The sequence below is a fragment of the Mastigoproctus giganteus genome, chromosome 12 (genome assembly GCF_048544385.1).
Source record: "Mastigoproctus giganteus isolate SK-2022 chromosome 12, ASM4854438v1, whole genome shotgun sequence".
NCBI classification, from domain to species: domain Eukaryota; kingdom Metazoa; phylum Arthropoda; class Arachnida; order Uropygi; family Thelyphonidae; genus Mastigoproctus; species Mastigoproctus giganteus.
The window spans coordinates 25,664,640-25,689,311 of record NC_143586.1 but is presented as its reverse complement, the minus strand read 5'-3'; the positions used below and the strand labels follow the sequence as shown (position 1 = coordinate 25,689,311).

General features: G+C 37.2%; 1 protein-coding gene across 1 annotated transcript in view; it reads right to left on the bottom strand.

The window, feature by feature from the left end:
- The window catches only part of LOC150076805 (phospholipid-transporting ATPase ABCA3-like), a 432,361-nt gene that overhangs the window by 356,586 nt on the left and 51,103 nt on the right, over nt 1–24,672 (bottom strand). The window contains exons 3-4 of the mRNA XM_090385683.1: nt 22,289–22,419; nt 2,414–2,555 (exon numbers count right to left, since the gene is read on the bottom strand). Coding sequence (XP_090241809.1) covers nt 2,414–2,555; nt 22,289–22,419 — 273 coding nt within the window. The remainder of the gene's footprint in view (nt 1–2,413; nt 2,556–22,288; nt 22,420–24,672) is intronic.

Here is a 24,672-nt window from a genome sequence, read left to right as displayed (position 1 = left end):
TAGAATAACAATGAAATGAGAAGACCAAGAAACTTCGAACAGGTATAAGGGACATTTATCGGAGTTGTATAAGAATTATCAAAAAGGTCACATTACAGAAGTCAATGCAAGATGCTTTAAAATATGGTCCCATAACATCAGTACCGCATATGATCCCCTCCAATGGCTAAACAGGCCTGAAAGCAGTGCACCATGCTCAATATAAGGGTGTCTATAAGATTCTGTGGCAATAAATCCCATTCTTCCACTAGCAGACCTTAGCTCACCAAGCGACTGAAGAGTTGGCTGTTGGTGTGCAATGCAGTGCCCAAAGGCATCCCACATATATTTGATCAGATTTAAGTCTGGCAATCGTGCTGGCCATGATAACTGTTGGATATCTTCAGTTTCAAGATATTCCTCCACCACTTGAGCTTTATGTGCAGTGGTGTTGTCGTGCATGACAAGAAAATCCTTCACCAACCACACCCCTAAAAAGTCACACACAGGGTTTGCAGATGTGTTCTTGATACCTCTGTGCAGTTATTGTATCCCTATCAAAACATGAAGAGGGGTGTGGCCATTGATCCTTATTCCATCCCATGTGAGAACACTGCCTCCATCTTAAGTGTACTTTCTCTGATGTTGTAGGGATGGTACCGCATTTCTCATTGTCTCCAGATGAAATAATGTCTAGAATCTTGTTTGTAGGCTAAAATGGAACATCAGAAAACAGAACTCAGGGCTCCAAGTCGTACGTTCATGGCACCACTTTCGACGAGCTCTGCAGCGGTTTGGGATTAATGGGATGTAACCACTGGCTTTCTTGCTTATAGTGCACTTGAATTGAGCAGTCTTAATGCAGTCCGGTTGGAAATGTTTTTCACCCGTTGCCACAGCAACCTCAAGAGACAGATGGTGACAGGACATTGTAGGGTTCCGTCTTGCTGTTATAGAGCGGTCTGTTCTGGTTAATATAGTCCTCAGGTGACCTTGGCCAGTTCTTCTTTTGTCTGTCACCTGAAACTACTTCCACAGTGACAAGACAACACTGTGTGACACATTTATTCAAAGTATCACCTCTGCCTACAACTTCCTGGTTTCCAGACGTACAATGGTCCACCATCTCAAAGAATCATCTAAACAACAACGACTTGCCATCCTGAGTACTGGAGGTGTGGCTATCCCATTGAGCAAGTCAAAAAACGGAAATGAAGTGAAGTGGTAGCAACCTGTGTTTTTATAGGCATGAATAATTTGCATAATGTGCAGCTCTGTAAGGTGCTAGATTGATTTCTATTGGATGCTCGTTGTTTGCATGCCAGGATGTCTATTATATCAAATGTTCGTCTTTGGTGACACTGTTCAGAATAAAATATTCATGAAAGACATTTTGTTCTGTTAATTTTATCGAGCAGTGTATAAATGGTTAAAGAAACAATATTTTTAATAATGAGCAAAACACTTCTTTCTTGATTTCAAATCAGCAAATGCATAAATTGCCTCATCAAAATTCAATGTTGCTACAATATCATTTTCAATGGATAAAATTGCTAGAGAATTGAGTCATTCCTTCTCAGAATTTTGATGAATTCAGAATAAGGTACTTCCTTTGAATAGGTTTTATTGCACTCAGGTTTAAGGATTATAAACTTTCAGCATTAAATATTTTGAATTCATCTTTATTAAGTGACAACAAAGCTAAATCTAATTTTTTGTAGATTTCCAACCCCACCAAATTTCTTTTTCTGCACTCCAGTGGCAAAATCGCCAATCACAAGAGACTTTTCTCTTGTGAATGAAGTTTGTAATTGTTAAGATATACAAGAAAATAAAATGTAAATAGTGATATGTTGTTTCTGAGTATTCATGTTTGATTATTATTTAGAGAATTATCCTTATAATATTGTCCTTCCAGGTGCCCTCTTGGCGTCATAGATGGCCACTTGTCTCGCCTGTATCTAGGGACAGCCCAGACTTTAACCATAAGTTTTTGAGCACTTCTGTCTTCAGCCAAGAAAAAGTGAAAGTGTTTGAAAGCTTGTGCTACAGTTGCTGATGTCTGTCAGTGTTCATGTTCAGATGAATAAAATTCTCATTCATATTCCTTTGCAAATTTTTTTTTTGATCAACTGATGAATGCAGTAACAATTGATCAGTTGAGTACTTTTCTTAAAAAAAATCATTCAAATAAACTTTCTGTAAACATGAAATGGTGTTCTTTACTTTCCCCCCCCCCATATTTTAAGGATATTTGTATTTTACATCAAGATTATATATCATATGTTATTTTTACAATCCAGAACACTTATAAACACTTAACACTTATAAATAAATAAAACAATATTTGATCTTATATTAAGTACTTCATAAATTAAGTAATTATATATGAAATATTTTATATATATATTTTTTTTTTTTTTTTTTTTTTTACCTGGTGCTCCTCCCCAAGCACTCTCCCTCTGTCTAGGACCTATGGTCAGAGTTCTGGGATATAAAAGTTCCGTTGACCACGAATGCATCATTACTACTTCCTTATCATCTGATCGAGCTTCTGGAGATGATTTAGGCCGTATCTAATTATGGATAAAAGTAAAAATTTATAAGACAAAAATCTATCATGGGTATTTTGAACGAATGGAGGGGTGAAGTGGAAGTTTTTTTTTTTTTTTTTTTTTTGGCTGATGTTGCATAAGCTTTCTTTCTTGCATCATATGCCTCTACTAATGCTAATGCTAATACTGCCTTTTATTAATAAACTGTAATGCAACCTAAGAAATTTGGATGGGAGGGGAAAGACTCAGTCCATTAGGCATTACCTTTCTCAAGGTGCCCTAATAGTTAAACCTAATCATAAGTACATATTTCAAAAAAAGTATACTACCCACTATACACACTGGCTTCTAGAATATACACTCAGTGATCACTCAATTCATAATGGACTATACCGCATAGTTTGCAGTATAAAAAGCCAAACAGCTTTCTACACTAGAGCAGTAGTAATTTATATCTGATTGTGCAAGTGATAAAGTAGCAGTTATAGGATGAAGCAAAGATATCACAGAGTTTCAAAAGGGCATGATTGCAGGAGCTCGAGAATCGGGTGCTTCCATATCAGAAATAGCACGACTTGTCAGTTGCTCACAGCCCATGTGGTTAAGGTTTACGAAGAATGGTATCGAATAGGTCAAACTTCTTCCCACTGAGAGAACTGTAAATGATTACACAAGGTGGACATTCATGGTAAGCAAAAGGTGCAATGCTTCTGTTTACTCAAATGGATCAAACCTCCTCCCACTGACAGAGCTGCTGGAACTAGTACAGAGAAGGGCAACAAGATTAGTGAATGGAACAAAGGGGTGCTCTTACGAAGAAAGGCTTAAGTTTTGCAAATTACAGTGTGTGGAGACCAGGCACCGGCGAGGTGATCTGATAGAGGTGTATAAAGCCTTGAATGGTTTGAGAATGCTCAATGCTGATGGGATTCTTTTGGTTGGTGGAACAGACTTCCATTCCTTGTCATGGAAGTTGATAGTCTAAATAAGTTTAAGGCTCAGCTGGACAGGTATTTTGAACAAACAGAGGAGTGAAGTGGAAGTGTTTTTTTTTTTTTTTTTGGCTGATGCTGCATAAGCTTGCTTTCTTGCATCAAATGCCTCTACTAATGCTAATGCTAATTTCAGACTAGTTTATACTGTGGGCTTCTATATCTCCTAATAATTTATATAAATCCCATGTATTCTTCTTCTTCTTCTCTGGCACAAGTCTCATCACTACATCTGTCATTTATTTAGGTTTAAGACTTGAAAAGAATTTCCTAGTTGATATAAAAATATAATTGTCCACAAATCTTCTACAAAAGCTTCTACAATTGTCCACAAATCTTCTACAAAAACTTCTACAATTGTCCACAAATGCTTCCTATTTGCAGTTTTCTGTCAAGAACTACAACAGTTGATCCACTGAATGAATTTGAAAAGTGTATGAGGCCACTGTAGTCACCTTTACAAAAGCAAGAGCCCTTTCCTGTGTCCTTTACAGTTTAAGAAAATCCCTCATCAGTACATTATGGTCAAGGCTACCTCGGAGTCTTCTATTTTCAGATTCTTAATGCCTGAAGGGTCACCGCTAATAATCAGATCAAGATTATTGCTTTCTCCCATTGCTTCTCTAACATGCTGGTGTAGAAAACATTCATCCAATAAATCCACAAAATCCTTGCTACTGGCACTGACCAAGTAAAAAGAACTTAATTAGTAAGTGAGAGAGAGTAAACATAGTAACAGATAAAATCTGACACAAGGCACAGATATTTAGGAGATAACATATATTAAATTTAGCAAATACAGAACATACATAGAAGCTTTCAGCTACAGTATGTAGCCTTTTTCAACTAATTGAGCACTGGCAAGCAGTTGATTTTATGTGCTGTAGCTGACCTTCAAGTACGTAAGTACACAAGGTTACGGAGGAAGGGAGAGTGGTTTACAGGTAGTTGCGAATGTGATGCGGGCAAGGGAGAGAGCGGTCAGGAGGGGGGGAAGAGGGAGAAGAAGGAAAGGAGACAGTTGAATGAATGACTACCGTCATAGGCAACTGTATCACTATACAGTAATACCCCGAAGTTACGCGATAGGTGGGTCCGACGAAAATCGCGTAAGTCGAATTCGCGGAAGTCGGGGTACAACTTTGCATATAAATACATATAAATTTTGCTTAATTGGAACCAAGGACTAACAAAAACACTAGTTTAGAAGAAAAATATTAATAAAATTGCAGTTCTTTATACATATTAATACAAAATATGTATTAAAAAACAAATGACTTACGTTAAAAAGTTATTTCGATGTCGATGGCTTCATAAAATCTAACAAATTCGTCTGACGACACAGCGCGTTCTTTTTTTCACGCAGAATTTCTTCGTAGCAAGCTAATAAGTTTTTTTATTCCTTGTTTTGTAGCTATAACGCGTTCTTCGTCGGAGTCTATGTTTTCTAAAATTTTTAAGCCCTTTACAATTGAGCCCTTTTAAATTTTCAACCTGTCAAGTTTGCAATTGTCATGTGCTTTTCGCCGTTGCTTCGTTTAGGCCTGTAGCACGTGCAATATCACATGGTCTTTCATTTCGCTCAAAGCGTTTCACAATTTTATATTTTTTCTCTATCGACAGAGGCGGACTGGCCATAAGCCTTACCGGGGAAACCCCGGTGGGCCAGTGTGATTTTGGCCATAAACCATACTATGAGGCCACTATAAATTTTTCCGGGTAAGAATTTTTGATCCAGTCCGCCTCTGTTTATCGATAATTGCTTTTCTTTTTCTCTCTGAATCTTCAGTGTCTTCACCAGGACGCTTCCTTTTCACACCTTTTAATTAAGTATTTTACTCATTTTTAGGGAATAAAGCACAATTACAAAACGAGGAGGCACGCTTGATACGTATAAACAAAGCTGCGCGCATGTAGCAACTGAATAAACAACACCATAAAGGCAGAGATACACTATTAACACCTCACATTTCTAGGGGTTACTACCATAAAACAAGTTGCGTTTCTGCTAGTGAAATCTGTTATAAACTGGTAGTAAACTCGATCTAATTGCATTTGCGATTACACCGATAGCTGGAATTGTGTTGGTTTTTACGTTATTATGGTGAAATGTGTTTCCCCTTCACTGATATAAAAAACATAAAAGCAGCAAAGTTGAATTTTGTTCATCTTTCGCTCTCATTCTCCGCCGTCGCACCGTATATCGATAACATATGAAAAACAACCTTGAAGATAGTGAGCGGCAGCGTTGCCAAACGAAAAAATCAAGAACCGCGTAACTCCGAGTTCACGTAAGTCGGGGTAGCGTAAGTCGGGGTATTACTGTACATCCAAATTCTGACCTCAAAGAGTTCTTCAATCAGCCTTGCTACTGTTTGAATGACCAACCTACATGGTCCAGTCAAGGTTCTGAAAGTTAATGCCTGCCATTATAAGGCATTCTGATTTATTTGCCCACTCTATTTGTCTGTACAATTCTTCATATACTCATTGCTGTTATTAACCCTATAACATATGCCTACTTAAATTTTGGTTTCCCTAATTCTCATGTCACATCCAACTTACTTAACATCATACTAGCCACCCCACTCAACTGGATATGAGTACCATCACATTTTACTGACAGTAAGAGCATGACACCCTATGTGACTGTTAGAGCACAAACACACTATTATCATGTCACGTGACTCTCGTCATGTCCCTGTCTTACGAAGAAAGGCTTAAGTTTTGCAAATTACAGAGTCTGGAGACTAGGCACCCCAGCGAGGTGATCTGATAGAGGTGTATAAGGCCTTGAATGGTTTGAGCATGCTCAATGCCGATGGGATTCTTCCTCTTGCTCAGAATAATCACCTGAGAGGCATAAATTCAAATTGAGGAAAGACAGATGTAGGATAGATGTGCAGAAATTTGCCTTTAGCCAGCAGGTAGTTGGTTGGTGGAACAGACTTCCATCACTTGTTGTTGAAGTTGATAGCCTAAACAAATTTAAGGCTCAGCTGGACAGGTATTTCGAACGAATGGAGGGGTGAAATGGGAGCGGTGTTTTTTTTTTTTTTTTTTTTGGCTGATGCTGAATAAGCTTGCTTTCTTGCATCATATGCCTCTACTAATGCTAATGCTAATGTTGTCACAGAGTAGTGCTCTGTGGTCCCTGTTTAATGTAAATTGCAAATTCGGTAGAAGAAGAAGCGTCGTCACTGTAATGTAGGGTGGCCAGATTAAAAATTTTATCTCGAGGTACTCATGCTTATGTTTGGGGTATGTTTGGTATGTTTGTTTGTTTGTTATTTAGGAGCATTTAGCAACTAAGGCCATATTGCTCTGGGGATATGCGGTAGTCATTCCGTGACCTTTCCGCATCCTCCGTATTTAGTGGTCACGAGCTCGAACACCGGTCTAATCAAGAAGCATGTGCTGCGCACTGCTGCTCCTGCCCACCTGGTTATGGAGGCGCCATGTTTGGGGTATTCATTCCTTGTTTAGGGGTACTCGCATTATATCTTAAGAAAACCGAACAATTTTAATAACAACCATTTTATTTCTATATTTTGTTGATTTTTACAAGTTCGTGGAATGCAAAATTAGTCAAATATAAATAAAATTAACCAAATTATAGCCCGTGCTTTAATTCATTTAATTCAGAAAATTTTATTGCAAAAGTTATAAACACTAAAGGAAACTTTTATAAATGTTAACATCAAATGTTTTACATAATTGTTTACAATACACATTCAATAAACCTGATTTATTTTATCAAAAAGAAAACATTTACCTAGCAATACTTTTCATTTGAGCGAATTTTCTTTAACAGTTTTTCATATTTTAGAATATATAATGCGTAAAATTCTTTGCATGACATATTGTGATTGGTTTTTTGCAACAGTTCTCCTTCAACATTTTTTAGGGCTAATTTATTTCTATCCTTTTTCCATACATTAAACATTGAGCTAAATACTTGCTCACTCACTGCATTTGAGTGAGGCAAAGCAAAAACAAAATTAATATTTTTTTCTGTATTATGTATTTCATACACATTTAAAATTTTTATCCAAACATCTGTGGTATTTTTGAGGTCTTTTGTCTCAATATTTCTACGCAATAATGATTTCAACAGAACATATTCTTCATACAACAAATCAATATTGATATTGAGAATTTTAAATAAAAAAAAGTTTGCTGCCTGAGCTTTAAACCATTAAAACGAAATAAAAAAGAAGTCAAGTAGAATGTAAAAGGTTACAAAGTAAGCATAATATAAATATTCTATAACCCTCTTTTTAAATAGGATAGAATGTCATATTTGAGTCTTTAACACTGCATTTGAGTGCATTTCAACAACTTTATCGTCAGTTAATTCTTTCTTCCTAAATAATCATCTCAACAGGGTGTTTTATGATTTCTGCTTTTTTCAAATGTTAAAAAAGGGGTATCTTGGAAATTTTATTATACTTCCAAAAGGGACATCTGGTAACCTGTAACGTATGTGTGTCATTCTCTTTGAGGAAAGCTAAAGCGAAATAAATTGCCACAGTTCATCCTCCTCTTCAGATTTTGAAGAAGATTTAGAAAATGCATGAGCGTTTTTTATAGCCAAGAAAACAAAAGAGTACACAATGGATACACGACATCAACTGGAAGAGAACAGAAAAAGGCGAATTCCATCATTAATCCCAGGGGATCACATCTGGTGAGTATGGACTTGGCGCACCCAGGGTCCTGAGCTGGATATCTTCATTCTACTCCTTCTTGGTGATTCCCTTCTACTTTTGACTCTCTCTCTCTCTCTCTCTCTCTCTCTCTCTCTCTCGGTGGCTCGGGAATTTTTTTTTTTTTTTTTTTTGGCTGATGCAGCATAAGCCTCAGGCTTCCTTGCACCATGTAGCTAATAATAATAATAATAATAATAATAATAATAATTTACTGCAGGACTTAGAAGAAGATGAAAATCGTTTCACGATGTACTTATGGATGAATAAAGAAGAATTTAAATTCCTGTATAATCCAATTAAGGGTGACATTCAAGGGCAAAATACGCAATTTTGAAATTCAATCAGCGCTAAGGAAAAATTATTAGTTATATGTTAAAGGAAAGTTAAAATACTGCAAGTTTAATTTTGAATAAGGACTTATTCTGTCAAAATACGAAACAAAAATAAATTTTAATGAAATTTAATAACAACAAAAAACTACTTCTCAGCCTTCCAAATTGAACTTGTAAGAAATTGTTATGAATTGTGCAAATTGAAATGATCGACTTGTTTGTCCACCCAATTTGTAATTCTGTTGGTCTATTTTCCTCCTTTGGCCATTTTTGAGCTTCCCTGTGACTGGACATTTGCGGTGAGTATGCCGAGTAGCTGGTCGAAGTGGAGGGTGCTTCGGAACAGGAGCAACGTCCTTGAAGTTGTTGTTATTTGTTTTCGGATATTCTACTTGTGCGCTGAAAACAGATTATTTACTTCAAATTTAATTTTCCATTAGCATTTCCTCCACTTTCCTCTTGTCACGCGGTCACGCCTAACAAAATATCTGTTCGAACAGAAAAATCTGAGCTCCTGACAATGTCATTCGGCCTTGAAGCCCGACATGTTATCTTGTGAATACAGCCAATGAGAACAGTGCTCTCCAAGCTATAAATTAATTGGTAAATATATATCCCCCACATTTGACGTTAGATATGTATACGAATGAAGTCTCATGAAGTGATAATAGTGTGTTTGTGCCGTTAATGACACTTAGACTCAGTACAATATTCACATATTTACAAAACAGGCGTGTGTATGAATATGTAATATTGACACACACCTGTTTTCTGATGACAGACTATTCTTAAAACAACTGCCATGATGGTGCCGAGTTTTAGAGAAATAGTAGGTTCACCTTTTTCAGCAATGCTATTTGTATAAAACTATTAGGAATTTATATCGACTTGTAGCACTGTCACCTCTATTCAAAGCCCATTTTTCCTCAGTCATACTTTTATGATAAAAATCTGCATGTAAAATGATTTGTTATTTTATATATATATATATATAAATATATATATATATATATTTTTTTTTTATGAAAACCCCAAACACAAGAGGTATTAGAACCTATAGTACTTAATACCGTGTTTGGGTTGGAGGTTGAGAAGACAACAGAAGATATTTGTTGACATTAGACTTGAACTTCTGTAGACTGTAATTTTCAGGAAATATGTATAAAAGAAGGCTGTTCCAGAAAAATGGCAGTTGAATGAACAAATGAGGAAGATGAAAAGTTAGTTCTGTGAGTATGGATTTGGACAGTAAATGTATGTTGGCTGGTGGCGGCACGTGTTCGGACTGATTTGAAAGAGAGAGCAGGAATTATAGAAGCCAATTCAGAAGAACAGTGCCCATGGAAGTATTGGTAGAAAAGGCATGCAGCAGAAAAAGTACGTCTATGAGACAGCGAGTGGAGAGACTCTGTTAGAGAGGAGTCATTAATTAACCTAACTGCCCTCTTCTGAATGGAATCTAGAAGCCTGAGAGAGGTTTTGGGGGCACTGCCCCAGATGTGGGAACAATATTCCATGGTAGGGTGGATTTGCGTTTTGTACAGAGTTGAACAGCTGTTTGGAAGAAAAATAAAGCTGAGAGCGAAAGAGAAAACCAGGTTTTTTAGATGCAGAGGAAGCAATATTTGTAATATGCTTGTGCTAAGAGAGATTAGAAATCAGGGTAATCCCCAAAAGAGATATATCATCTTGCCTAGAAATTGTAGTGTCACCAAAGATAAGCATAGGAGCAGAAGAATCCTTTTTGTGAGATATAAGAAAAAACTGAGTTTTAGAAGGATTGAAATCAACTAAGTTGTCTTTGCCCCACTGGAGAATCACCTGGAGATAGGCATTAAAGGAATTGGAAGGGGATATTCAAGAAGTTGAAGCTGATTGAGCAGAGCAAGGTTTCTCAAACTGGAAAGTGGAATGCAATGTGCTGTCACCGACAAAACTATGGATAGGATTTCCAGTCAATGGAAGAAGGTCATTAATATACAAGAGGAAAAGAGTGGGGGAAAGAACTGAACCTTGGGAGACACCGGCATTAGTGTTGAAGTTACACGACAGAGAGCTATCTACCATCACCCTCAGTGAACAATGAGAGAAAACTCAATAACCAATTACAAAAAACAGTTGGCAAACCATAAGATGGAAGCTTGTTTAGAAGACCTTTAGGCCAAACATGTTCAAAAGCCTTTGAGATGTCAAGAGCAACTTCTTGTGTTTCACCAAACTTTTCCATTGAATTTGTCCATAAATGGGTAACATAAGCCAGAATATCACCAGAGAATTGACACTGTTTGTTATGTTTGTTATTTGGTTTTTAGGAGCATTAGCAACTAAGGCCATATTGCTCCTGGATATGCGGTGGTCATTCCCTGACTTTTCCGCATCCTCCGTATTTGGTGGCGGAATTAACACTGATGGAATCCATACTGGAAATCCTTGATCACACGGAAGGTTTCTAGGTGGTTTAATAGTTGGTGGTTAATAGATTTTTCCATTACTTTAGAAAGAGTAGAAGTAATTGCAATGGGATGATAATTGGATGGGAGGGATTTGTCACCCTTTTTAGGAACTGGCTGGATATGAAAAAATTTCAAAGAAGAAGGAAAAACACCTTTGGAATAAGAAAGTGAAAAAAGGCGACAAAGAACAGGAATAACTTCAAGAGCACAGATTTTGAGAACAAGTGGAGAAATACCATCAGGACCTGGAGTTTTCTGAGTATCAAGTTTCGATAAAATCCTTCTGACATCCTTTTGACGGAAGACCACAGGAGGCATTGAATGTAGCGAGTTGGGAATGTTGGGAGGTGTATTACCAAGATCATTAATACATGAGTTGGAAGAAAAATGGGATGCTAGCGGGTCAACTTTATCCTTGGCTGAAGTGACAACAGAACCATCTAGTTTTGACAGAGGTGGGAGCAGAGATGAGCAAAACTTGCAGCCAATAGCTTTGGCAAGAGACCAGAATGCTCAGCTACAATTAGGGCAAGAAGCAAGTTTTCTACTCTTAGCCTGTTCAAAATCTAGTTTGGACTGATTAATAACTACTTTACAATTGTTGCGAGCTTTGGTGTAGGCAGAAAATGAAACTGAAGAATTGGAAACAAGCCAATTACAATATGCTACATTCTTCTCTTAAACAGCCTTAGCACATTTATTGGAAAACCAAGATTTAGATAAAGGATGAGATTTTAAAGTGGAGTGTGGAATAAAAGATTCCATTCTTACAAGGATAATTTCACTGACATGATCTGAGCAAACATTGACATCAGAAGTCTTGAAACAGTAATCTGACCAAGGAAAAGAAGAAACGAAATCTCACAGGTCATCCCATTTTGCATTCTTGTAATGCTGAACAACACAAGGTTGGGAATAGCCATGAAAAAAGGCTCCATCAGAGAAGAGACAATCACCAAGTTGTGACCTGAGGTGCCTAAAGGACCACTGACTTCGACCATGTACTTAGAAGAGTTTTTTGTGAGAAAAAGATCAAGCATGTTGGCTGTATGGTTAGGATTATCTAGTATTCTGGTAGGTAAATGAACAATCTGTGCAAGGTCATTGGTAATTCAAAAGCCTCAGCATCTCAACCAGCTGGGTCGGTGTGACTAGAAAATAGAAGCCAGCTGGATTTGTAAACATTAAAATCACCAAGGAAAATTACCTCACTGTTAGGAAATTTGGACTGGAGAAAGTCAAGTTGCAAAGAGAGGAAGTCAAAGTGCTCCAAGTGATTAGTGGAGTTGGGAGAATGGTAGAGACAACAGATGAATTTGATACAATGAGGTGGAGAGATTTTAAGCCAAAGATCGAAAAGAGGAGATTCCAAATTATCAAGTCTCTGACATGGAATATCAGAACAGATATGTGCACAAGTACCACCTTTGAGGCAAAAAGAATCACACAGAGAATAATTTGGGCAACAGAGATGAGCAGTATTTGAATCAACCGATAACTGAGATTCTGTCAAAAAAGTACATGGGGTTTGGCAGACTGCAAGTGGAAGTGGACATCACTGAGATTAGAAATGAGACCAAGTATATTTGTGAAATGAACTTGGAAGTGTTTGGGAGGTTTAGATCTTTTGCAAATAAGCAAAAATGATAGTAAGAAATAGTAAAGCCGCTAAGTGGATTTTTCTTATTTATTGATTTGAAATTATTGTTTTTCTAAAACTTTTGATTTAAATTTAGTAGTATAACATTATTTTGTGATTTTCTGATTAAATTGGTGTATTTATTCTTTACTCGTCCTTGTAATTGCATAAAAGTATCGGTAAGGGTATCCACGTGTTTGCAACTCCGCTGAACGAGAAGTTCTTTAGCCATATTTAGCCGCTTGATTGAATATTTTTTACATCAAATTATTTCTGTAAGTAGCTTATAGACCTAGTAAGGATCGTTAGTTTGTTCTGAATTGAGACAGCGGAATTTGAAAGTTAATTAATACTTAAGTGTCCATGGATTTACCGTTCGTAACTTTCCCGCCTTTGTGATACGATAGTTATATACCGTACTAGATAGCGTTAGTTGAACTTCGTTAGCAGTTAAATTGTACTTTTAAATAAATACATATAACGACTTAGATTACAAACGTAATATAATTAATTATATTTAACATAATTAATAACATAACATAATTAATTATAATTAATTAATAAATTAATAGAATCATGACTCAGACCAGAGCAGCAAAGCAAAAGGCTCAAGCTAATGGAAGTGCTGTGGCTCAGAGCAGAACTGAGGGGGGCAGTTGTCCTTTGACTCACAGCCTTATAAAATGCACTGTTTGCTTGATGTTTGCAGAGCAATCGGGTACGGGACATGATACTGCCATGGGGGATGTCTTTGTGTGTGTGTGTGTGCGCGATGCAAGGAGTGTATAGATATCAGGCAACAACTCAGCGTTCTTGTGGGCCTATATGAGAGCTTGAAGGACAGGGTGGATGCCCTCGAAGAAACTAAATTGAGGGGCCCATCAAGCTCTCAGCTGCCCACATCAACGCCAGAGCTTGCACTTGGGCATCACGTGACACAGAGGCAACCCCCAAGGCAGAATGCGCTGGTCCCGAAGGAACTAGTAGTTGTTGGTAACTCTATTGTCAGGGAAATGGGGAACATGCTTTGTAAAAAGGATAGGTGGAACAGGACCAGGGTATGTCTGACAGGGGCAAAGGTTGATGACGTTGTAGAGCGAATATCATCTTTTAAGGGCACAAAAGGTGATATAGTTGTACACGTTGGCACTAATGATATTAAGAGTAGGAGACCGGCAGAATTACTTAACAAGTACAGGTCACTGTTGAACAAAAGCCGAGAATTAGGGTTGAATTTGAAAGTGTCTGCAATTCTGCCCAGACATGATAGGAAGGAGTATATGATGAGAGCCTTGTCGATCAATTTGGCCCTGGAAAGATTGTGCAAGGCTCAAGGGGTAGAATTTTTTTCACCTTGGACTGTACTTGTTAACAGGAGAGATTGCTTCTACAGGGATGGGATACACTTAAATAGAAAGGGTGCAAGAATATTTGCTGATGCTATCGAGGCAGTGTTAGGTGGTTCGGAAAACTGCTAGCTTGGGGGGAGACAAAGACCATTAGATTGACAGTAGCCACTGGCAGAGGTGAAAGAGATTCTTGCACTGCTTCTATTGGAATGAGCAACAACCTGGAAAATAAGATGCAGGATATTTCAGAGACTGCTGGGAATCATTGGGGTACAAGTAAACACATGGGTTGTGTTAGGATGGCTAAGAGGAAGAGCAGGTGCATGTATACTTGCATGTATACCAATGCTAGGAGTTTAGTAAATAAATTTGATGAATTTGAGGTATTGCTCAAAACATCAAAGGCAGATATTGTTGGGATTTCAGAGACGTGGTGTCACACAGATATAAGGAATGCAGAACTGGAATTTGGGGAGTACAATGTGTACAGGAAGGAGGGGCAGGATAGGAAGGGAGGAGCGGTTATGGTATTAGTTAAGAAACACATAAAATCCAAGGAAGTGAAGCCAGTCGACATCGCTGGACAGTGCAGTGTCGAGTCAGTTTGGTGTGACATAAGCATTGGGAGATCAAAATTGAGAGTAAGAGTGTGCTATAGGCCTAATGACTCTGATGAGTATAATAAGAAACTGTACAGGGAAATAGAGTGGGCCAGTAAATCAGAGAGTCTTATAATGGGAGATTTTAATTTCCCAGATACTGACTGGAATTTGAAGGCTGGTCACTCACACACTAGCAGGGCTTTTGTGGATTTATTGGATGATTGTTTTCTACATCAGCATGTTCGGGAGGCAACTAGAAGGAGTAATACTCTTGATTTGATTATCAGCAGTGATTCTTCATGCATTAAGAATCTGCAGATAAATGAACCACTAGGTGGCAGTGATCACAGTGTGCTGAAGTGGGATTTACTCAAAGAGGTAACTACCATTAGGGGTATAAGGAAGGGTTATTGCTTCCGTAAAGGCGACTACGATGGACTGAGACAGTATTTAAATTCTATACAGTGGAACCAACTGATGATGTTACCAACAGCAAATGCAAAATGGAAAGCATTCAAAGAACTTATCTTGGAAGCTACTAGGCTTTACATACCAACTAAGAAATATTGTTCAAGGTTTAGGCCTAAATGGATGTCAGATGAACTAATGAGGCATATGGCAGAGAAGAAACATGCATGGGATACATACAAATTAACACAGGACACAGAAGCCTATGATAGATACAAGTTGATTTGTAACCAAGTTACAAAGGAGGTTAGGCAGGCGAAGGCAGATTACGAGAAATCTTTGGCAAGGGATGCAAAGAAAAACAGCAAAGAGTTCTTTACATATGTAAACTCTAGAAGGAAGGGGATGAATCAGATTGGTCCACTTGATATCGATGGGTCAACTGTTGATGTTCCTTCTCAGGTAGCTAACAAACTAAATGAATATTTTGCATCGACATTCACACATGAGGAGTTATTTAGCGAGGGGAATGCCAGAGGTGTATTCAACTCTAGCAGTAAGCTACAGAATCTTGAAATAACTGGGAGTAAAGTGGAAGAGAAACTGTTGAAGATAAACACAAGAAAGGCACCCGGGGTGGATGGGATCTATCCAGTTATATTAAAGGAGGCAGCAAAGGAAGTAAGCAAACCCTTAGCCATAATTATGAGAGCTTCCTTGGACTCGGGGCAGGTACCCATACACTGGAAATGTGCAAATGTGACCCCAATTCACAAAGGAGGATCAAAGGCTGACACAAGTAATTATAGACCTGTGAGCTTAACTTCTGTTCCAGGAAAATTAATGGAGGCACTGGTTAAAGAAGCACTGCAGGATCATTTAGAAAAGACTTCAGTTATAGCTCGGATACAGCATGGTTTTGTTAAGGGGAAGTCTTGCCTGACCAATTTGACTGGATACTATGATGCAGTCACAAAAGAACTGGATGCAGGGAATAGCTTTGATATTATATACTTGGATCTTAGAAAGGCTTTTGATACTGTTGCACATGGAAGACTGCTACACAAATTGGAGCAGTGTGACATTGGAGGCAAATTGCTGCTATGGATAAAGGGGGTGGTTGAGGGGGAGAAGACAGAGAGTGGTAATCAATGGACACTGCTCATCGTGGACTAATGTTATTAGTGGAGTCCCTCAGGGCTCAGTGTTGGGTCCATTATTGTTTTCTGTATTTATAAATGATATTGATGATGGTATATCAAGCTTAATGTCCAAGTTTGCAGACGATTGAAAGGTTGGCAGGGTTATCAAGGACACTACTGACACTATGCTGCTGCAACAGGATCTGGAAAGGTTGAGCAGATGGGATGAGAGGTGGCAAATGAAGTTTAACATTGACAAATGTAAAGTACTACACATGGGAAACAGCAACCCCAGAGCAACGTATCAACTCTGTGGTACTACACTGAAAGTGGTAGAGAATGAAAGGGACTTGGGGGTGGTTGTGCAGGCAGATATGAAGTTCTCTGAGCAGCAGACGGGCTGGAAGAGTAGCTCATGGAGTATTGTCAATGATATACAGGAATTTTTCCAGCAGGGATAAGGAGGTGATTATTCCCTTGTATAAGGCAATGGTCAGGCCACACCTAGAGTACTGTATACAGGTCTGGAGGCCTCATTTCAAGAAGGATGTAGAGCTTCTGGAACGAGTACAGAGAAGGGCAACAAGATTAGTGAATGGAACAAAGGGGTGCTCTTACGAAGAAAGGCTTAAGTTTTGCAAATTACAGTGTCTGGAGACTAGGCACCAGCGAGGTGATCTGATAGAGGTGTATAAAGCCTTGAATGGTTTGAGCATGCTCAATGCTGATGGGATTCTTCCTCTAGCTCAGAATAATCACCTGAGAGGGCATAAATTCAAATTGAGGAAAGACAGATGTAGGATAGACGTGCAGAAATTTGCCTTTAGCCAGCGGGTGGTTGGTTGGTGGAACAGACTTCCATCCCTTGTAGTGGAGGTTGATAGCCTAAATAAGTTTAAGGCTCAGCTGGACAGGTATTTTGAACAAACAGAGGGGTGAAGTGGAAGTGGGTTTTTTTTTTTTTTTTTTTGGCTGATGCTGCATAAGCTTGCTTTCTTGCATCAAATGCCTCTACTAATGTTAATGCTAATGCTAGTAAAAAATAGTAAGAAAAAGTGAGGGGGGAACATGCAGTATGAAGTAATGAAATTTTTGGATAGGGCATACACATGGTAAGAATATACCCAGATCCTTGACATAACATGGCCTCGACAATGCCCCCCCCCCCCCACATACACACTGCTCAGACTCCCTCCAATCACTATCTAGCAGAGTAGAGGTCACAAGATTATACACTAGCTAATCTGGAAGCCTCCTAGAGAGTTACCAATAGGTTCGGTGTACTAACTACCAGCTGGCCTGCGAACATTTTAGAGCTGTATCCTCGAAATGTAAAGAAGATTGGATCTCACCATGATGTCCATCATAACCTCAAAAGTCATTAGTCATACTGCATGATGGAAGAGATGGGGAAGGGTTGACCGGAACGTAGCTCTGGAGAATAAACATGGGTTCCACCATTTCAAACCTCCAATAAGCAAAGTGGTGGTATTGCACCGGTTGATGAGAGTCTTCTACCACCTTGTATTGCCTAGTAACACAGAGGGGTGGCATTCCTCCACATTGTGTGGGTGCCACACCTCGACCCCTGCTTATGTTGGCTCATACCTAGGTGGTCACCCATAGTGTGCTTGTGCATTTAGGTTATACCCAGGATTACTAACAGTCTCACCATTGTGAAGGTGCAAACAGAGGATTTGGCTGTCACAGATCATCCGGACTTCGCCAATATTGGGTCTACTTGACTTGAATGTCACCCGAATATCAGTTCCATCAGCATTTTAGACTCCCAGGTAGCAAGTACAGCTTGTCTGCCATATCTGAGAGAATGTCTGAGAAAACATCAAGACTGTTTTGTATTTGTAATTAATGTCTAACATCTCGGAAATAAATACTTTTGAGACAAGTTTATGGGAACTTTTGTTTCATTCAATTTTGAAATACTATGTATAACTTACATTACTAACTTTTCCTATTCTATTAAAAAAAAAAAACTATATTTCTGTATTTTCCGATTCAATAGGATTGTAACCTACCTTTGCTTAAATATTTGATATTTGTCGTTTTGACATTCACAAGAAGCTGATGGTTCATAACCCCTATCACCAAGAGAGGCCATTATGAGAAAATAAAAATTATATAATTTCTTCTTCTTCTTCTTCTTCAAGAGGAGTGTTTCCATTTACATTGGGTTTCCTCAGCCTACAAGGTATTTTTTGGTAGGAATTTTTTTCCTACCATAAAGTGCGGTTCAAAGTGTCTTGGTCAGTTAAACCTCAGGCTGTCATGCACTCCCATAATTCATCCATCCATGTCCTCCTAGGTCTTCCTCTTCTCCTTTTTTCTGGAGGTATCCATTCCAGGATAACCTTTGGATATCTGGTTTCTTGCACCCGTTTTACATGTCCATACCATGTTAAATGCTTTTCTTTGATAGTATCAATAATATTCTTTTTCACTTCCATTTTCTCTCTTATGTCTTCATTCCGTTTTCTGTCTCTTCTAGAAGTTCTGAACGTCTCCAAAAATCCATTTCTGTGAAGAGCAATTTGTTTTCCCCTCGCCTATTCAACATCCAGGTTTCTGCTCCATACAATAAAAGACTTTGTACAATCATTTGAAATATAAGTTTCTTTGTTTTATTTAGAATATTTCTGCTCCCTAGAACAGAATTTAACATGCCGATAGCCTTTCTGCCATTTGCAATTCTTTTATTCATCTCTGCTTGGGATGATCTGTCAATTTGTAAGATTGATCCCAAATATTTGATTTTATCAACTTGTTTGATTTTAAATCCTTCAATATTTAGAATGTGTGTCCTGATCCTGAAGATAACATTTCAGTCTTGCTAAAACTGATTTTTAGACCCCCACCATTTATATTCCTCAAACAATTTATGACATACATAGTCTGCATCTTCTAAGTCTTGTAAAATCACCACCTGATCATCTGCAAAAAGTAAATTGTGAATATAGATGTTCTTATTTTTCAGCAATCCCATTTTATTGCATTTTTTTGACCAGGATCTTAGGCAGATGTCAATATAAATTTTGAAAAGTGTTTATGGCATGCAACAGCCTTGTAATAAACTTTTTGAAGTGGGAAATTCAGGTGACAAAGCTGATCCCACTTTAATTCTGCATCTATTATTCCTGTAAATTGTCTTAATAATGTTAATCAACTGTTCACCAATATTTGCCTCTTTTAGCACTTCCCATAAGAGTTTTCTTGGAACACTGTCATATGGCTTTTCAAGGTCAATGAAAATCATAAAGATTTCTTTTCCTTTCGATTGACATTTTTCAAAGATCTGTCATACTGTTGAGATAGGGTCTATACATGACCTCCCAGCTGAAAAACCATTTTGTTCTTCTGACACCTCAATTTGGGCTTCTAAATGGTTTCTGATCCATTTTCCAAGGATCTTTAACAGCGGGTTCAGGATGCATATTCCTCTGTAATTTGAACAGCTTTTCCGATTGCCCTACTTATAAATTGATGTAATATATCCTGTTGTCATTTCTTTCGGTATTTCTTCTCCTCTCAGCATACCATTTAACAGTTTTTGTATAAAAAGCCATTCCTCTTCCTCAGTATTTCAGAAGTTCCATATAAACTCCTCCAGGTTCAGGTGATTTGCAATTCCTTCCCTCCTTTAGTAAGAGTTCCGTAACAGAAACTTTTAAGCCCAAGTCTTCCACACCAAAATCCTCCACCATCTAGAACTCTTCCCAGTCTTCTTTTAAAAGTCTTTCATAGTACTTCATCCAATCTTTCAAAGGTATTAATTGCAAACCAGCTGTGTTTATTCTGTTTTCTCAAGTCTTTAAGGACTTTCCACGATTCCACTGATCACTTGAAGCCCAATTTGCTATTAATAGTTGCACATTTCCTTTCCCATTCTTCATTTTTTGCTTCTACTACCAACCGGTTGGCTATTTTCTTCTTTTCAACATAAATGTTCCTATATGCATCATTCCTTTCACCCAGCCACTTCTGATATGCAAGTTTCTTTTCCTCTACAGCAGCTCTTACTTTCTCTGTAATCCAGGTCTTTTTTGGTCCTTGGCTCTTCTTTTTACATAGGATTTTATGAGCTATTTTTTTACAGTATTTTTTAAATATTCGTAAATTTCTTCAGTATTGCCTCCTATATCTATGTTAATTGCAGAATCCAATCTCTGGGTGAAGGTGTTTCTAATGCTGTCATCCTGAAGCAGTTCAACGTTAAATTGATCCACTTGTAGCATTTTGCCTTCCCTGCATAGCTGGTTGTCCACTCTTATTTTCTTAATCCAGTTCCACCTCAGTGTTCTTTTAACAAGAAAATGGTCAGATCTACCTTTGGCTCCTCTGTAAACTCTGACATCTTTCAATACGTATATCCCTGAATGTTTTGAAATCATGTAATCTATAGCTGATCTAATTTGTCTTGTTTCCTGAGACCAAGTATATTTATGGATATCCTTGTGTTAGAAAAATGTGTTGTTTATTCTCAAGTCGAACTGTTCACAAAGATTGAATAGTCTATCTCTATTGTCGTTCCTCTCTTTCTCACTGAATCTTCCAATAACTTTGATATTTTGCTAAGTTCCTACTCTTGCATTGAAATCCTCCATTAAAAATAATTCTTTGTCCTTAGGGATTTTTTCTATTAGTTCTCTCAGATCCTCAAAAAATTCATCCTTCAAGGTATCAACAGTGTCATTAGTCGGGGCATATATTGCCGAAATATATATTTCTCTCCCGTACATTGTCAAATCCAATGAGATCATTCTTTTATTAATAAATTGCCAGTTTTTGATGTTATGTCTCAATTTATTTTTAACTGCAATAGAAACTCCTGCTCTTGCTCTTTCACTCATATCGACTCCACTCCAAAAATTGTAGTATTCTCCCATTATTTCCTCTCTCCATCCCTTTTTCTGTCTCTGATAACACAACAATGTCTAAATTGAATTTTTGAAGTTCATTCGGAAGAAAGTTTCTTTTAGTTGAAAGACTTTGAATATTCCAGCATCCCAAAATCATTGTCCTTTTGCATTTGCCGAGTTGTTTCCAAAAGTTCAGTCCGTTTTCATTTCCACTTGTAGGCTATTTAGCATTTGTCTATTTTTTACACTGAACAAGGAGCTACTCCGTTGAAGCAACCCCCAACCTGGTCCTCCAGGTTGGGTTGCCTCTTAGTCTAGCCCCTACCCTTTGACCTGTCCGGCTTGGGAAGCCCTACCAGTAGCTAAGCAAATGCCGACTTACAAAGTGGTGTGTATCATCGGGGGAGAAATTATGTAATTTACTTCACAAATACCTCATAATTCTAAAATATTCCAACAAATTTTTAAAATTATAAAAAAAAAAAAAAAATCACACATGAAAGCATTTGTAAGATAACTGTTTTGACTCCATATAAAATAAATAAACTTAAAAAAATATGTTATTGTGAGATGGAATAGTTAATGTAAGAACATATAATAAAAGTATAAAACTTCACTGCATTAAAGAAAAATGGCTTTATTCAAACTATATACATTGGCCACTCTTTGGAGCCATCTTAATTAGCTGCAGGGCATTAAATTACATTATAGGTTAAAATATTTTTAACATAAGACATAAAGGCCAAAAATACAAAACCAGTTGATACCGAGTTCAGTGGATTACTCTGTACCAGCTAGCTTTGTGTTAAATATCTTCAGCCCTTTGTCTTTTGTTTAACATATAATGTAATTCAGCTGGTCCTGTAGTTAAAAAGTAAACTGCAGCCATTATCAACCCACTGTAGGATGGAAGCCTCCTCGATAATTCATGTTGAGAGAAATGGACTATAATCAGCCACGCTGGTCCGGCGCTTGAACCCCGGTCTACTCAAAGAGTGTGTGTGTGCTACTTCACTCCCACTCTTGACCACTCAGCTATGGAAGTCCTGTAATTAATATTCACTAAAGAGGGATCCCCCTCTCAGAAAAGGATTAATATGTGTGGGTTGGATAAAATAATTTTCTTTAACACAATGAAGTGATATTTCATCACTGAAAAAATTTATACTCAAAAATTTTAATTCTTTATCTTTGCCATTTCAAACATAAAATGGACAAAAATATTCTTTCATAGAAATATTAAAAAATTACCTTGTAAGAAATTTTATTAGAAAAAGAATAGTGCCTAATTTCACTATTAAAAATAACAGCTGATAAAACTACTGCTTGAAGAGTCTGATTGGTCATGAAGTACTGAACTACATCTTCTTCACTTGCAAAACCTACAAGAGGGGAAAAAAAAAAAAAAGTCAAGACATAGCTATAACAATTTCACAACTTATCATTAACTTAAGAGTGAAAAAATGCATACTTGGTAAATAAAAATTTCAACTTACAATAAAATGCAGTAACAAAGTCAGTTTTAAAAAATTCTAATGCATTTTACTGTTTATTTCCAGTCCGCTCCCACAAATCACTTATGAATTCTCTTTCCAGATATAGTTTCCTCCTGAGGACTGGACACAACTCCATGACCACTTAAACATCACTTGGATGTCTAAAACACTGAAGAAACTGATATTTGAGTCAAACAAAATATCCCCATTTTAAACACAAGGCTGAGGATGATTTGTCCTTTTTTGTTTTTTATTTTTTTTTTGCACAAAAAAAAACTATTTTGTTTATTCAAGTGTAACTCAGTGCTTTCCAAGGTATTTGAAAATTCTTTATTGAATAGGATCAAAACGGACTTCAAAAGTGGCAATAACTGTAAAAAATTCTATTATGAAATTGAACTCCTTGGGGATACACAAATCATTTATTCTATTGAATATCACTGAAAATTATTTCAAAAGAATCATTATTTATGTAAATAAATTCTGCAGCTCTTTTCTCATAGTAATAAAAGTAACAATTCCTGCTTTATTTAACTTAAACATTGACTTTAAAATAAATAATAAAAAAATACTTGTAATATGAAAGTAAAAATATATTGTTCAGTGTCATTTTGAAAGTAAATTTTAAAAAATACCACACATGCAGAAATACAATACAATAGATACACTTATTATTATGTAAAGGTAGTTTTAATGTTGAACTTTCTTCCATGTATTAAAATTAAAAAAATTTAATTTAATACAAACAAAAATAAGTGAATACTGCAGTGGTATTTTAAAAAGTTTATTCAAAAAATTTATTGAAACATATTTATTCAAAAAAAGGTGGGAAACACAGTAAATAGCAAAGTAATGAAATATTTTCCTCCATTTTTTACAACTTATTTTTTTATTCGTAATTTTCCAATTAGTTTTATTCATTTTAAAACAATACATTTTAGACACAGGTTGGCTGAATCTAATCTTTTGTACTGAATTTTCACCAAAAAATTTGTATTTTCAATCAGGCTTGCAGAGTGGAATAGGACCTGGATATGTCAGATGGGGCAAAAGTCGATGATGATATACAGCAGATATCAACTTTTAAGGGCATGAAATGTGATGCTATTGTACACAGTGGCACTAATGATATTAAGAGTAGATCTGAGGATTTACTTAACGAGTATAAGGTAATGCTGAGAAAAAGTCATGAGTTGGCATTAAATTTCTGCATCTCCATTCACACAATTAGAATTCTGCAGGAATTCCGCCTCCACTTTCCTTGAAGAATTCTTCAAGGAAAGTGGAGGCGAGAAGTTTATCAAACTATAACAGGGAGTTAAATGATTTGTAACAACTTAGAGAAAAGTGGAGGAGAAATTGTTGAAGTTAAAAATAAGAAAGGCACCTGAGGTGGTGAGATCTATGCAGTTATATTAAGGAGGCAGCAAAAGAAGTAAGAAAACCCTTAGCCACAATTATGGGAGCATCCTTGGATTCAGGGAAGGTCTCCATGGACTGGAGATGTGCAAATGTATCCTCAAATCACAAAGGGAGATCAAAGGGTGATACGAGTAATTACAGACCTGTTAGTTTAACTTATTTTCTGGGGAAATTAATGGGGTCACTTGTTAAAGAAGCACTGCAGGATCATCTAGACAAGACTGCAGTTATAGTTCAGACATAGCATGGAATTGTTAAGGGGAAGTCTTGTCTGACCAATTTGATTGGATGCTATGATGTGGTCCCAAAGAAACTGGATACAAAAAATAGCTGATATTATACACTTGGATTTCAGGAAAACTTTCATTACTGTTGCATATGGAAGACTGCTATACAATTGGAGCAGTATGGCATTAAGGGCAAGTTGGTGCTATGGATAAAGGGATGGTTGAGTGGGAGAAGACTGAGAGTGATAATCAATGGATGCTGCTCTTCATGAACTAATGTTATTAGTGGAGTCCCCCAGGGTTCGGCATTAGGCACATTGTTGTTTCCAATATTTATCAATGATACTGATGAAGGTATATCAGGTTTAATGTCCAAGTTTGCAGACGATATGATGGTTGACAGAGTTGTTAATGACAGTATGCTACTGTAACAGGATCTAGAAAAGTTGGGCAGATGGGGTGAGAGGTGACAACTGAAGTTTAATGTTGG